This window comes from Phalacrocorax aristotelis, chromosome 7, assembly GCF_949628215.1.
Source record: "Phalacrocorax aristotelis chromosome 7, bGulAri2.1, whole genome shotgun sequence".
NCBI classification, from domain to species: domain Eukaryota; kingdom Metazoa; phylum Chordata; class Aves; order Suliformes; family Phalacrocoracidae; genus Phalacrocorax; species Phalacrocorax aristotelis.
Genome location: NC_134282.1, coordinates 36,347,360 through 36,362,952, shown reverse-complemented (window position 1 = coordinate 36,362,952; position 15,593 = coordinate 36,347,360). Strand labels below are relative to the sequence as shown.

Sequence of the window (15,593 nt, the reverse complement as noted above, 5' to 3'; positions counted from 1 at the left end):
CCAGCATTTTATCTAGCTTTCCTCATTACTATACTGATTGACTCTTCCCACTTAGCAATGGTCAAGGGTCTGTACTCATGGGCAACTAAGAAAGTTTTCCAGCAAAATATTAAGTTATACAGAACATAAAAACCCCCTCCGTTAGGAAGACTGCATGAAGGCCCCAATTGCCCAGAAAGTTGGTCTAAGGATGTATTCACTATAAATAATTAAGAGATCAAGAGAGCATTGAAATCAAGTATTTCATTAACCATAAGTATCTCTATTACATACCTTAATTGGAGAAATATGGAAATGCTCAAAGAAGCTGAGCATTGACAGGTCTGTTAGGGAAGACTCCATTAGCTCGGTGTTAAGTGCATCTACATCTTGCTGAATTAATTTAGACTGGTTTTATTAATAGAAAAAATAGAACACAAGTTTATGTCATCAACATATAAAGCAGCATTATTATATATATATAATATAATAATATGATCTCTCTATATATGTAAAAATATACATAAACAGCAAAAATAATAATCATAGCCAAATGTAATAAAACAGTTAACTAGCTAGTTAAACAGCCAACACCTCCAAGACTGGAAACAGACTAATTACTTTTGTGCACTAGATTATAACTGTACTAATACTTTTCTTTAGTCCATGTTAAGAAACAAGACAAGAAAAAAAAAACGCCAAAACAAACCCACAACAATTTCTGGGTGACTTTTCCAATTTATGCTATATCTCTTCATATTCCCTTACATTCCCCAATCACTTAAGGCATCACTTCTCAATTAATATAGAAATATTAGTAAAATAACTAACTGCCTGAGGTTTTTTGTATTTCCTCACAAAATTAGAATTTTTAGAAATTATATCTTCAGATTTACTGTATAAGAAAAAGAAACTTGCAAGAATGACTCTCCTATGCACACTAGAACAAAATGTGACCTTTCTAAATACTGTCCACCTATATAAGACTTAATTTAGAGCCATGAAATCCTAATCTTTCTGCTCTCTAAAGACAAAAGACACTGTAGACTGACAGTTAGAAGCCCACTTTATAAATCCTAACCTTATTTCATCTACCTCCCTTACTAATTTGTAGCTACAGTTGAAACAACTGTGTCATCAATTAATGAAACATTGAAGGAGCAGAAAACCATTACACATACAAAAGTATCAGTTCTCAGTACTCAGACTTGTCAATTATTAATGCTCACAGCCAATGTTTACCAGAAATCCCAAAACTTCACTGAAAGTTATCTTACCATGTCCCTTTATTCCCTGTTGTCAAATGCAATGTTGACTCATTTAAATTGAAATATTCAGGAAATCACAACACTGTTACGATGAAGGCCCAGTTCTGGCAAAAATCAGTTTCTCTCATACGTTACCCTTTGTCTTTCAGCTGCTGGGTCTGTAGATGGAGTGAAAAGGTCACTAAGTGCTCCTAAAAATCCTTGATCAATTTTCAGTGCCATTTCCTGGATAAGAACCATGAAGTATCTAAAATGGGAAAAAACAAACAGTATATACTTGTAGAAGTTTAACTTAAATATCACATGCTTACCCTACATAATTGAAGTTTTGTTATGCAATGTTGCATATTACGACTTACAATCTACAATATCAACTATTTATAGTTAGAAGGGCTTACGAGCCTCAAAGCTACACAGTACTTTGTTATTCAAATCTTAACACTTTCAAAGTTTACCTAAATTATTAGCCATCACCAAATACTTCTTACACTCATACATTATGATTTCATGTGTTCTATGGACAACAGTCACCTGAACAACAAATTTTTTCCTCTTATCCAACTGCCTCCTTCCAAAAGTCATATCACTGAATATTTATTTTATTACAATACCCCATCCTCAAATATTGTATCCACACTAGTTGGATAATGGATACCTCCATTAGAAATCATCAGTATAACGTTTTTGTCTTACTTCTACTACAAAAACTCAAGACACAGACATATTAACTAACGAACATATGTTTCACAATAGAACACACTCTACTGGGCTACGTTAGAGACTGAGTTGTCTGTGGTTAGAGCACCAAATAAACCCAGCACTGTACAGCAAACAGGCAGACATTCAACTCTGTTATTGTAATATAAGAGGGAAATAATTCTGATTACTAAAGAACTTGCATAACAGTCCCTTCACGTGGTCAGGCCTTACTTGCTAAAATTAAGTTTCTTTTAGAATGATGTGGTTTCACTGGAGACATTTAAAAACTCAATCCAAAGTCAAGAGTTATTTGGGTAGGAGAACGAGACCTTTAAAACAAAGTTAACTTCTAAAATGTATTAAGTCTCTAAAATTGTATTACAGCACACTGTTAAACTCACTTGAATTGCAGTACTTTGCTGTATTCATTGAATCTAGTGATGACACTGACGTCAATGAAGGGTTTTGGTTCTAAATAGAAAAAATAATCAAGTATACATGAAAAAATAAATTGCCAAGTTACTACTTTCAAGGTTGAATAAATATGATATTACTAAAGGCTTTCTCTTACCTGAATCCAAAGCAATTGACTTGGGAGGGGCTACAGGGTGAAATACAACAGGAAACATTGATCCCGGTAATTGATTATCAACCTAAAAAATTATTGCATAATTACAGGAATACTTTAATGACACGATAATCAAAGACCATTTCCATTTTAGAAGGCTTGAGAAACTTCTTCATAGATTGTGTTCAAGAACAACATTGTTCTTATTTTAGGGAAGGAGAAAAGAGGAATAAGATTACTCTGACATTATTTTGGAATGTTACCTATTTAGTTATAAAAAGTCAGATGGTTGGAAGTGTTGCACAAGGGATGCTTACACAGGTTCACACTCAAAGATTCATTTAGAGGGTCTGTAGCTGATGGCATACATTGACTGTAGCAGTGAAAACTAACTTCAGGCAAAAAAAAAAAAAAAAAAGAAAAACCAAAACGTGAAAGATGAAAGGAAAGCGGAAACTCTTCTGCACCAGCTGGTCAGGAAAAGCATCAACAGGGTCCTTCAATGAGTGTCCTACCCTGGGGGACTCTGAAGTGCAGCAAATGGAGATGAAGATGATGATTTCTTACCATTATTTTCCTCTCATATTAAACAATCCTCACTAGCACCTGCTCAAGCGCTCTATTGGTTAATTTAGCAACACGATTAGTACTGACTGGAGTAATCAGGTACAAGTTTGCACATTAATTGACCGTAAAGCTTACATGCAGATATATTATTGCACACTATTTTTGAGTATTTAAATATCTATTATCTACTTTCCATTAGACAGGTAGTTTTTGTGCTAAAGATCTCTGAACCTCTAGACGCACTCTCTAGAATAATGTTACATGACTATAAACAAACTATGGTAAATACATTTTGAAAAAGTTTGAGATTTGTTTGTTTAATTTTAAAACACCAAAACAGCGCTCTCTAGAAATAAACTTTCCAACATAGCACCCTGCTTTACATCAACCCACAATTTTGTGGGATTTTTTTACATACTACTTGCAAAACCCTGGGATGGCAGTTCTGCAGTACTTTTCTGTCAGTAAAGCATTCACAGCACTTCTGCTGCTCTGACACAGTGGGCAGAGCACCACATATCTAAGATTTGGAGTTACTTTTCAGTATAAATGAATAAAACAGAAGCCTTGAAGTGTCTATTTAGTTTATAGAACATGATGAAGGATGGTACCTGCAGCCAATACAACTGAGCACGTAAGCTTCTTTGGTGAGGCGACTGTTTAAATTCAACCTGAATTCCTGACAGGAAGTTGCGTCGGATGCTGCATCTGACTGGGAGACGCATTTCCATTGGAACCTTACTAAAATTCACCTGCAAGTGTAAGAAAGCAGAACTAACATTCAGTTTAATTAGAGAAATAACAAAATCTTGTGTTACTAATACAGAGACGAGGAAATAAAACATGCATTTTTCCTTATTTAATGATCACATGGCTACTGGATTACTCAATCCAATTATCTGCATGGAAAGTAATGAAAACGACAAGTTAGTCTGATAAGCACATTACTCTGCAACTTTAGTTGCCCCAGTGGGAACCTCTATCATCTTTGCAACTATTTCTTCATGAGTTATATATTAGACTGCCATAATAAAGGTATTTACATGCAGCTGACTACTTTCACACTGATGCTTTTACCCTAATTCTGAAACATGTTATGAGAAGCAAAAGGAGAAAGCTCTCCTTTATTCTGAGGTAAATGGAATGACTTACAGATACAAGTTTTTGATACCACGTACTTTAAATACACTACTGCTATGTACAAAACATTAGTATTCATACAGCTGAGGGTATAGATGTTTCTCAAATGAAAGGATGGTATACAAAAAAAAAACCTGGTTATGGTAGTATAAAATGCCTGTATTTTACTTAGCCATTTCAACACATTAAATTAATGGCTGGGATACAGGTATGTGTAATTAATGTCTGAAAATGCACAAGTAAGTGAATTAATTTCAAGAGCCTTTGAAAGCTATAGACTCCTTTAACATACCATGTCATGGGAACCACAGCTTAGTAAGAAGCTAAAATCAAGACTTCCGCAGAGCATTTAAGTCAGATCAATGAGAATACAGGTTCATAACTAACAAGCAGATAACACAAAATCTTTTCTACCACACAAAGGCAAAATTCTTTGAGATTCCTACTTCTCAATACAAGTCTGGAAAATACCTCAGTATTACCTCAATACAAAAATATTCTACTGTATACAATGTGAAACTATTAAGAAAAAAAAAAAGGCCTGCTTTTTGTTTGTTTCTCTTAACACAGCATCTATCCTTACTTAGCAAAACAGAAGTCTGTTTTAACTGTTGCACATGTCCTGAAATAATTTAAACACTGAAACCTCAAAACTTACCTCAGTACTGGTGTCTAGTTTATGCCAACCTGGAGCTTGGAAAGCACTCTTACAAAGATACTTTTGATAAGCTTGTTCCAACAGGTTTATCTGCTTTTGATTAAATGGTTTCCACTTTTGCCTTGGTTTCATTTCCCAAACAACACCAGAACTGCAACACATAAAACAAGCTTAACAATTTAAAACTACTTAAACCTTTCTTATGCATGCAAATCATGTGAAAAGGTATTATCCTAATTTTTCAGGCTCAAAAAACCCTATTGTTCACTATTCTTCTTAATAGAAGCTAGGAAAGGAGGCAGTTAAACCCTATTTTTTTCAAATGGCACAATAGGAGTAACGGCAGAACTTTTTCCTTAAAAACGTTTCACTTAATTTCATTTGATAGATGTCCCCTTCAACTCAACTGTATTGCTAAAATTGTAAGAGGCTGTCAAATTTTCATTATTCAAAGGAATATTTAGGCTTCTGTGTGCAGTACCTAGTAATTCCTATATAAGAGATTTCTTTTTTATTTTCGTTGTTAACAAGAGAAAGTCCAAGACTATGGATTGACAAGTTTATTTCTTGATCAGGTTGCTCCAGTTCTTCTGCTTGTCGTGCTTTAGAAACTAATGCAACATCATCTGTGAAAAGCAGCACTCGTTGACGTCCATCCAGGAAGGACACCCAGTGTATTTGAGTATTTGCATTGTAAGGGAATTGGCCACATTCATCCTGTGGGGGGGGGGGGGAGAGTGAGAAGTATATGATAAGTATATTAAAGGAGTAAATCCATGACCTTGCTGTATGTTTATAAGCAAGCAAGTTTACTGTCACACACACAAACCAGAACTCGGTAATTTTCTTGTTTGCTCTTTTTACTGCATCATACTGATTTGGTGGCACCTTGTATAAGTTAGAGGCTGGGATTTTTTTTTTCCTTTTGAAAAGTAGGCAGTCCAGCACTATTTGTGGTTGAGAAAAATATTGGAAATTATTATGAAAGAAAGGCCTTCACAGCAAAAGAAAAAAAACTTAGAATTGTAGGTGATGGGGGAAGAAGGCACTAAATCACATACCACAAAAGGAGTAAAACCAGACAATGGTTAAGATCTCTGCTCTTCAAATGCAGATACTCCTTATTGTTAATTTGTGAGGCAAAACTGAGATAGTTAAAGCCCTTTTCTCAAAAGCCCAAAGCGATCACAAATGTAACCATAATTATATACTAACAAAATCAGTTTTGAACTAAAAATGTTTTTAGATGTAAAAAATTTGACCCAAGAAAATGCTTATACACTAAAGCACATTGTGATTGGTTACTCTGTCAGAGTTCAGCTGTGAGAAACTAAATCCATTCCCAGTATAACTGACACAAACTTGCTTTCCTGTCCCTACTTCTACCTACTAATATTTTCAGTTTTACCTTAACTCTGTGCCTAGTCAACAGAAAAACCAAGCCACCTCTGAAGAATTCAGAGTTTAGTAAAAGGTGCAAGAGAGATGCAAGAGACACACAGGACTTCATTTAGCCTACATTCCAATTAAGTGAGAAAAAAACTTCCTCCATTAGTGCTTGCTTCACCATTTTTTAACAAAATACTTGCCCAGTCTTATCATAGCTTTACCTCTTCCCCTAGTTATAGTTTCCCTCTTCCCTCCACTCATTTTCCATATTGATAATTTTTCTTTTGCCCCCACTTCACGCATTTTCCTATGTTGTCATTGCATGAGTTACAAACACCAAAATAGATGTTAGTGAGCAATTCAGAATTTTTTGCTCCATGCAAGAATTTCCCATAGGAAGTGAGAGTCACAACAGTCAGGGCTTTTCTCCATCTTTAGGGAGATACTTAAGTAAATGCAGCACCTTCTGTACTATTTAAATATGTCCACAGCTCATACACTTTATCTTTCTTCTTTCATATCCAAGAAAACCTTGAACAAAATGTAGGTTGGAGCTTATGTCCAATCATCTAATCATATTAATCTAAACATCTAAAATCTTGCTACTTGAGAGTAGGGTCAAAAGCCTGTTACAGGACAAGACAGCTGCAAAGTTACTGAGGAACCTTCCTCCCAGATAATTTTGATCTTGTTATAGTCTTAGATTGGTTTATATTTACTTCTCCCTTTCTGAAATTTACCTTAAGTAGGTCAAGTTCACCCAAATTTTGGGAGTAGCCCCAAGTCAATTTTCTCGTTTTAGTTGGATCGGTCCATGCAAATAGGCATACTTCCTTTGGTTTCAACTCCATTTCCTCTTGTAATCCACTGCAGGTTAAAAGAAAAGGGGTAAAATGACAGCATTCACTGGTTAAGAACACTGACTGAAGTGGCGCAAGCAGACCACAGTGGGATATATTCTAGCCCTCCAGCCTCCTGGGGAGAGGCATGAAGGGCCTAGGCTTTCTACTCCAAACAAGTCCAGCTGTAGCTAGGCTCTTGGTGAACTAAGATCTATAATCCCACTTTATTCTCTTCACTTTCTCAAACTATGAAGATTGTTTAAAAGTAGAGAAAATACTTCATTAAAGAATATAAAGAGAAGGGTTTTCTCTATTTTTCAAGGTATCACAATGGTAAGAGAGAACTACTTTCTTCACAAAGGATACCCACTGGATAAACAACCAATGGTGAATTGTTTCTTTTGCATACCTCTGTTTATATCTGAGAGAGTCCCATGAAGTATGGTTAACAATAAGAGCTGGAGCAGCTCCCTCATGGTAATCTGAGAAGCTTACGAGAGTAGAGTGCTCAGAAATATTCACATCTACCAGTATGCCCCCGTTCTGGAGAAGAAGTTAGACAGAAAGTTCAGTATTTGTTCTATATAAAAATTAAAGTTAGAACACACTAAAATGTTACTTTTAGATCGGTCTTTCACCAGGCTCTTACAAATTAAAAGAGGAAATGTACTCTACATTATCTAGTAGTGGTAAGTTCAAACGCATTGGTCACTGGCAGAAGACAGACATCAGTAGCATCCACAAACTATTTGTTGTTTTAACCTAATTGAAAAATTATATTCAAACTATAACATTTTTAAGAACTACTTTATTTGGCTAAGTTCAGTAAAAACTACAGGCAAGGATTCCCTTGACTTTCTGTTACAAAACTTAGAGTTTTACTTAAAAACTGCAATTTTCTGCATACTCCTTAAAAATCTGAAAGGCTACTCTAGACAAATGTACTGAAGATTTTAAAGGTATGACAAATATAGCAATAGTGTATTAACAAGCAGTTCATATTTGAATTTTTAAAGTTAAAAAAAGTTTAATAAAAGTTTAAAGACTTCAGTTAAGAGCAGAAAAGTTCTGTTGATTAAACCTCTACACAAATCATTGTAGGTGTTTCTTCTAATGGATCTTGAAAGCAGGATCTTGAAAGCCAATATATTTGCAAGATATTTCTGAGCTATGTACAGCACAATTTTTCTCATTTGCTTACACAAAGGAGGTACCTCATGCTTCCCCTTTTGGACAGTGTCTTCAGACAGCTTTCTTGAATGCTTGCCTAGCAAGATAAATTGACATTTTTGCTATGTTACACGGTCTGGAGCTGAGGTGGGAGGGGACACATCGACCTTTGAAAAAGATGATCTTACAGATTCTCCAGCTCACGTCAGAGGGATGTGATAATTATGTTTAGCACTTCACACAGTAGTAGTAAAACCTCACTACATACAGGACTAGAAAGGATTCTCTTGCAAAGCTGCACCATCTACTATCTTAAAACAGTGAAGAAAAAAACCCACTATTCTAATAAGGTGCACCGACAGAACAGCAGATCACTGAAGACATCTTCTTCCAAAAACAATTTATTCAAACTGCTTCAGCAAACTTGGTGTCATGGTTTTAGATGGGATAGAGTTAATTTTCTTCACTGCAGCTGGCACAGTGCTGTGCTTTGAACTTAGTATGAAAACAATGTTGACAACACACAGATGTTTTACTTGTTGCTAGGTAATGCTTATACTAGTCAAGGACTCTTCTAGCTTCCCATGCTCTGCCAGGTGCACACGAAGCCGGGAGGAGAGGGGGCACAGCTAAGAGAGCAGATTCAAACTGACCAAAGGGATATTCCGTGTCATGTAACGTCATGCCCAGCATGTTAACTGGGAGGAGCTGGCCGGGGCAGGGAGGCAGCAATCATGGCTTAGGGGTGGGCAACATTGTTTGGTGGGTGGTGAGCAGTTGTATTGTTTGTGTTTCTGGCTTTTTCCCTTTTTCCCTTTTCCTATTCATAATCAATATTATTATAACTATTATTTTATTCTAATTATTAAACGTTATTATGAAGTTTTCTTTTTTTGTTTTTCCTCTTCCGATTCTCTCCCCCATCCCACAGGGGTGGGGGAGTGAAATGAGCGGCTCTGTGGTGTTTAGTTGCTGACTGGGGCTGAACCACAACACTTGGAGAGTTAAATTATCCTCACAGTCACTTGTGTTTCAGCTAATTATCATAAGTATTATCTCCAAAGACTTGTCTGAACATCCTACATTTATATACACATTCCCTAATGCTAGGCTAGGGTGAGTTCTGAACTAAGATTCTACTAATTGAAATCATAAACTATTTTAGCCATGAACTATGTGTCTCCAACATGTATTAGCTTATCAAAACAAAAAATACATTCTACTTTAAGAATAACTATTTAAACAAACTGAAGGCACTTAAGATACACCTGCTGTAAAAGAAGAGATGTTAGAGGTGTAGTATACCATTTTTAATTTAACAGCAATAGAGCTGTTCAGCTTCCTATAAGCTTGTCAAAACTAAATCAATTTGACTTCACACAGCTATGAAAATATTAACAACATTGCAAACTTGGTTCACAACCTTTTTTATGCAAAAGAACCTAAGTGCAGTGCACGAACACCTTAAGACACAAGGTTTCAATCTTGATGAACTTGCAGAGGAAAGCTTTCCTAAGGTTAAAATGGAGTAATAGGAACAGACCACACAAAGCTAGTCTCACCAATTCTTTCAGCCTCAACAGAGTACCATTATCCTGGGCTTTAAACAGGAACGGTTTGGATGAGCTTTCATAGCCAACTACTCTTACACAAAGTTCACCAGATGAGTTTTCAGGCCAAAACGGAAGACACTGTAAAACAAGACATATGCATGAGTTTAAGAGTTCATATATGCTCAATATTGAATGCCAGCAGTAAAACAGTCTTGTGTGACAAACTATTTCAAATGCCTTAGCTCTCACCCCAGTATCTACTGATGAACACCTCGTCTACATTTAGTAAATTATCTAAACTGAAGGACTTGATTACTTTATGAACATATGCAACCTGTGCTGTGAAGTATCCACATGATACTATCAAAAGTGACAGAGGTTCTACAAGAGAACTGCTTTTTCCTTAAGTGACAGCTAGAAACCAGTTATTTGTCCACAATAACATCCAAAGGAAAATAACCTGAAACATTACCTCTGAAGTCGAGATATAATGCCATTTATTAGTTGGAAAAGAACCATTAGGACCAATTTCTCCAACTTCCAGTTCCAGAGAAGATTTGTTTGCTATTGTGTAGAATGGAGTGAAGGTAACTATCCTGGTAAGGTTAAAACTGCTCATTTTGATGCTAACTCCAACCTGTTGAACAAGGACAATTTGAGCAAATAATCAACAACAAGTTCAAGAGAAAAGTCAGGATGGAAAAAAGAAAAGCCAACATTACTGTAATTACAAAGGCTTGCACACAACATTCCTGTTCTGAACACCTGTAATAAAAGAACCAAATGGCATGCAGTAAAATCAGTGAACTATGCAACACAACTAACACAATGGTAAAGAAAGTTTTAGCTGTAGCATTTCCGTGTAAAATCCAACAGGAATCGCTCTACAGTAAGTCAAGACAACCTAAAATCATCTTTAGAGAGATCAGTTAAAGAGTATATGGAAACAATTCCCCACGTCTGCATATTATTATAAAGTGTATTCTTTATTCTGCTTAGTTGTGGAAATGTAGTCTTAAACAAGGCTGCCAAGTGAAGATCTAAACACTAGCAAACAATTATGAATTTTGAATGTGAACACTTATCTCTACTACATGAGTTCATCATTGTATTTTCAAACAGCCTAGTATTATACATTTGTTATATAAACCCTGTGTTCATGAATTACATTGAAAATTCTGCTGGTGAAACTATTTATCACCAGGTGCACACCTGAATAGTTGGGGCATAAAAATTACTACCCTAGACGTTAAATATTTCCATGACCTAAAAGCAGTGTAAGTAGTGAAACAAAGGCCTTAAGGAAAAAAAGAAGTCAAGCTAAAAGAACCCCAGAACTCCACAAAATACAGAAACCTATCTTACCAGATAGTCCATGTTATTAGCTGAACACCTGACACATCCATAGCTTCCTACAGTATCAAGGGAAAAGCTACTGGACCAAGTGCTAGTTGAAATACATAACTGGATCTACACACAGAAAACAACAACATGAAAAGTACTTCAATAAATTAATTTTGATTTTACAGTTCATGTATTATGGAATGCAATTATAGCACATGTAGCAGTATACAGACAATACTTAAATGCTTTTCAAGCCTTCTGTAAGTTAAGATAAGCTTAAGCATGTAGTATCACTATTCATATTCTGATTCATTGGTCTGTGCCTGAGTTCTGGGAAAATGTTACAGTAAAAGGTAGCAAAATAGAGGAGTCCTCACTGACTCTTATGTTCATGACAGCATGCACATAGATGGGGGAAAAAAACCAGCTACAGTTTTGTGGTGCTTCACAAAACCTGAAGAGGGGGAGGAAATAATCAAAAGCACACCTTGTCAAAACTGTTTCTTCAAACATTTCTTAAAGTATTGTTGGGTGAAAAAAGACATTTAAAAGGAAAGAAGGGCAACTTCAGAAAAACTCCTCTACTACAGTACTCTTCATTTGACCATGCAAATATCACAATAAAAAAATCAAACCAAAAGAGGTAAGTTTAACATAGGACAGAATATTTACACTGTGCATTTTAAATGTCAAAGTACCTAGTTCAGTAAAACACAAGCCTGTGATTCCTCTTTATTGAGTGGAAAATCCCTCTGCAGGAAGATTCGGAGAAGTCTTCCTCTTGACTATAAAGGGAATCCACACTCTTAATTTACATACCTACATTAAATTCCTCTCCCCAGTGACACATTTTTCTGGTAGGGTACTCATTGGATTTTCAAGATGTAACCACTCTATCCTGGCTTCTGGCCAGGATGAAAGTTAGCAAATGGCATGCATGCAGTACAAGACCTGGAAAAAGTTGCACTAGACACTTTGTCTACCTGCCTTCCCTTCTACTTAGTCCAAAAAGTATAATTAACAAGAAGAAAGCAGCAGCCAAATTAAACACTGTATTTTTAAATACTGCAAAAGAAAAAAAAATTTGGGTGTGTGCGCATGCGTGCTTCCCCCCCCAAGCAGGATTTTAGAACACTACCACTACAACCACCTAAAATAAGCATACCATATTTTTACTAAAAATATTTTTCTTTTTAAAAGAGAACAAAACAATATCTCTGTAGTCTGCTGGATGCTTCACATGAGTGTCTTCAGCTCGATACTGGAGAATACGGGAAGTCTTGTTGATTATCCAATAAGGACTGAACACAGACAAGATCACACGGCTTCCAATTCGCCTAGTATGTACATAAATATCCACTGTCATCACTGTCGCAGAATGGGATGTGAAACACACAGAAAAAAATTCAGGCATCCCATTACAAATTTTAAGATGCCCATTCCAGTCTTTGCCTTGATATTTTATCAACACAAGCTCCATTATTTCTCCATTGATTCTTGAATGAAAAACATCTGCAGCACTCCCTTCCGTTAATTCACGGGCTTCTGCTGTTCCCTGTAGCGAAATTAAAAAGGGGCAAATTAAGTTTTTTATATGTTAAATTTAGGTATTCAAAAACCAGCATTTTATTCTTCTTCTGCAGGATACACGTTTCAGGTATCTCAGTAGCACAGGTCACAGTCTCCAATCACTTTCATTTGAGCCTGATCATATGAATAATTTGAGATCAGTTGCACTTTTCTTGCAGGACAGTAAAGACTGCTTAATTCTGGATTTCAGGAAGTTCAAATGTATCCCCTTTCTCTGTTCTCTCCCTCCCTCACTACTCCATGATTTCCGATAGATTTTGGCAATGAGTTCTTACTCATATACTTAAAATACTGAGTGCAACACTGAATTGGACTGTGCTGCAGATGTACGGTGAAGACTTTACACATTAAAGAACACCCACAGCAGAAAACAGGCAGTTATGCCATCCATACTATTTGGTAACACAGCTTTCCTCAGGCAGTAGCAGCCCACAACAGCTTTCCTAATTTTTACTGTGTTGAACAGTGGCCAGGCTTGATTAGTCGAGGGATGGGATGACAATAAACACACACCTATCTACACGTACAGTGACTTCAGCAATCTATTTGAACTACTAGTTTCCAGCTCCTCAATCAAGGCAACGGCACTCTGTTCTATGTTTGGTGACTCTGTTCTTGAAGTACTTCTGTGACTTCAGTACTTGAAGTACAGTGAAGGTATGGAAAACTAGAAATAGTGCCATTAGGATGTTGGACAGAAGCAAAAGAAACATCTCAATGAATGCCACAACCAGTTATGCAAGTAGGACAAAACAGAACAAACTAGGATGATAGTTCTAAATCTTCACACCTTTTCTATTTCCTAGAATCAGTCACAGCTTTCATGAAGAAATATTAGATATTGCAAATACTGAAAGAAGTCTGCATAGCACCCCGCTAAGAAATCTCCCAATTTGAGCAAGGGAGACCTCACAGTAGCCCTCAGCAAAGAATCAGTGTCAGAATGGAGAGGAGTTGTGTTTTCTACATAGCAGAGAAGTTCCAGAAATGTCAGATGCTTTTTCTTACACCTCTCCCTGTGAAAAAAAAAAAGAGATCTTGCAAAAGAGAAACAGGATCTGAGAAGAATGTAAAAGAGAAAGACCAATCCAGTACAGGATTCATATTTAAGGAGAAAGGCAGAACTGGCAAGGTATACCCAAATGAAAAGCAATTAATCCCCAAAACTCCCAGAATCAATCCACCAGCTGACTCACTCATTTACAATAGAAAATACAAAAACCAACATTCACTATCATCCACACTACATTCGCCTTCACTTCTAACTAAATATAGTCTTAATTAAAATCAAGTAAAGGATTTACAAATAAAACCATAAAATAACTTACCTCAAGCAAATATCTCAAGGAGTATGGTAGAAGATTCCTCACAGTCAGTGTAGGGTAAAGGTGGATAATGTAGGCAGGATTCCACTCCTCTCCATAAGATGAAATAAAATTTAGTTCATCAGGTATGGCTGTTGAGCTGATTATCAGAGGCAAGAAATTTGTCTCGATGGCTGGGCACTGTAACAAGCACTTCACTTCATTGCTCCTATGTAGCTCTTCCCTCCAGGCTATGTAAGTTGTGGATTCTTTAAACTGACCCTCCAACATGCCTGTTGGTCGAACATATAGGTGACACCTATGGGAAGATGACAGGTAATGGTACACAATAGCTTTCCATTGATGGCTGACTTCACCTGTTTTAAAGTAATTGCTAATATTGTGAAGGGCTTTTGCAGCACACTAATTACCTAGCTAAGGTAGCATTTTGGTTATTTAGCATTTTGATTATTTATCCCAGTCAGGAAAAGTTCCAAGTACAAATTTAAGCTTCCACACTAATGTTGTATTTGTGCATCAGCCTCACAAAGATTAGCCCTACAGAACAGAAAAAGTGTACCTGTATGAATGTAAAGGAACATGAAATTCCTCTTCTGGCTTGGATATGCCAATTGGCTCCAGCGACTTGGAGTCTCTATCCAGTTTATAGATTATAAATGGGATTGAGAAATGGTTCTTGATCTAGGATCAAAATACATAATTTTCATTACATTTCTATGGTACAAATTTCTAAAAGAGAAAGCACAAATAGCAACAAGGAAAAACAACATTAGTAGATTTAATTAAACTCCTCTGGAAAACAGAATTCTATGTGTCTTAACAAGAAATACAATCATCAAGGAAAACAATATGCAAGCATTTGAGAACATTATGCTACTTTTAAGTTCCATGAACTGAAAAACATGCTTAAAATGCCAAGTCACATAAAAAGTACATATTCCAACATCAACGTCAAGGATACAGAAACCCAAAGGTTAAAAGTAAGAACCAAATTTTTCATTTATCAGGAAGACACCCACATACAGAATACAGATATAAATTCATGTAACAGAATAAAATACTTAATTACTTGCCTTTAAGTAACTTTTTGGAAAATTATAGTCTGAAAAAAAACGCATTAAGGAAGAGAAGCAAACTCACTCAGAGAAGAGTACTGCTTTCAGGCTTTTGGTGTGTTGGGGTTTTTTGTTTGGGGTTTTTGTGTTTTTTTGTGGTTTTTTTTTTCTTTTTTTACCTGCAGAGGAGATCGCAGAGTAATAACCTTATTTCCTTCTGTAGCATCTATCTGTACAATGATCGAGTCTGAATGATCAACAAGAAGGTTTCTTACGTTGTACAGTCGTCGACCTGGTTTGGCTATGGGAATGTTTACCACTTCTTTATATCCCTGAAGTTCTAATCCATAAAAATATACAGAAGTCTTAATTAGGCAAAACAAATCACATTACCATTTTTTATTTGAACAATACTTTAGCTTCTCTAAACTCAGCAACAATCGCAA

The 15,593-nt window shown here is 36.1% G+C and overlaps 1 protein-coding gene across 2 annotated transcripts in view; it reads right to left on the bottom strand.

Moving 5' to 3' along the window:
* VPS13C (vacuolar protein sorting 13 homolog C) overlaps window positions 1-15,593 on the bottom strand; it is a 103,440-nt gene that overhangs the window by 18,793 nt on the left and 69,054 nt on the right. For both annotated transcript variants that reach the window (XM_075100099.1, XM_075100100.1), the window contains exons 56-71: window positions 15,327-15,487; window positions 14,652-14,773; window positions 14,096-14,390; window positions 12,343-12,732; window positions 11,199-11,303; window positions 10,306-10,470; window positions 9,843-9,971; window positions 7,520-7,653; window positions 7,009-7,135; window positions 5,361-5,596; window positions 4,880-5,030; window positions 3,693-3,833; window positions 2,518-2,599; window positions 2,348-2,417; window positions 1,383-1,494; window positions 274-387 (exon numbers count right to left, since the gene is read on the bottom strand). In XM_075100099.1, coding sequence (XP_074956200.1) covers window positions 274-387; window positions 1,383-1,494; window positions 2,348-2,417; window positions 2,518-2,599; window positions 3,693-3,833; window positions 4,880-5,030; window positions 5,361-5,596; window positions 7,009-7,135; window positions 7,520-7,653; window positions 9,843-9,971; window positions 10,306-10,470; window positions 11,199-11,303; window positions 12,343-12,732; window positions 14,096-14,390; window positions 14,652-14,773; window positions 15,327-15,487 — 2,534 coding nt within the window. The remainder of the gene's footprint in view (window positions 1-273; window positions 388-1,382; window positions 1,495-2,347; window positions 2,418-2,517; window positions 2,600-3,692; window positions 3,834-4,879; window positions 5,031-5,360; window positions 5,597-7,008; window positions 7,136-7,519; window positions 7,654-9,842; window positions 9,972-10,305; window positions 10,471-11,198; window positions 11,304-12,342; window positions 12,733-14,095; window positions 14,391-14,651; window positions 14,774-15,326; window positions 15,488-15,593) is intronic.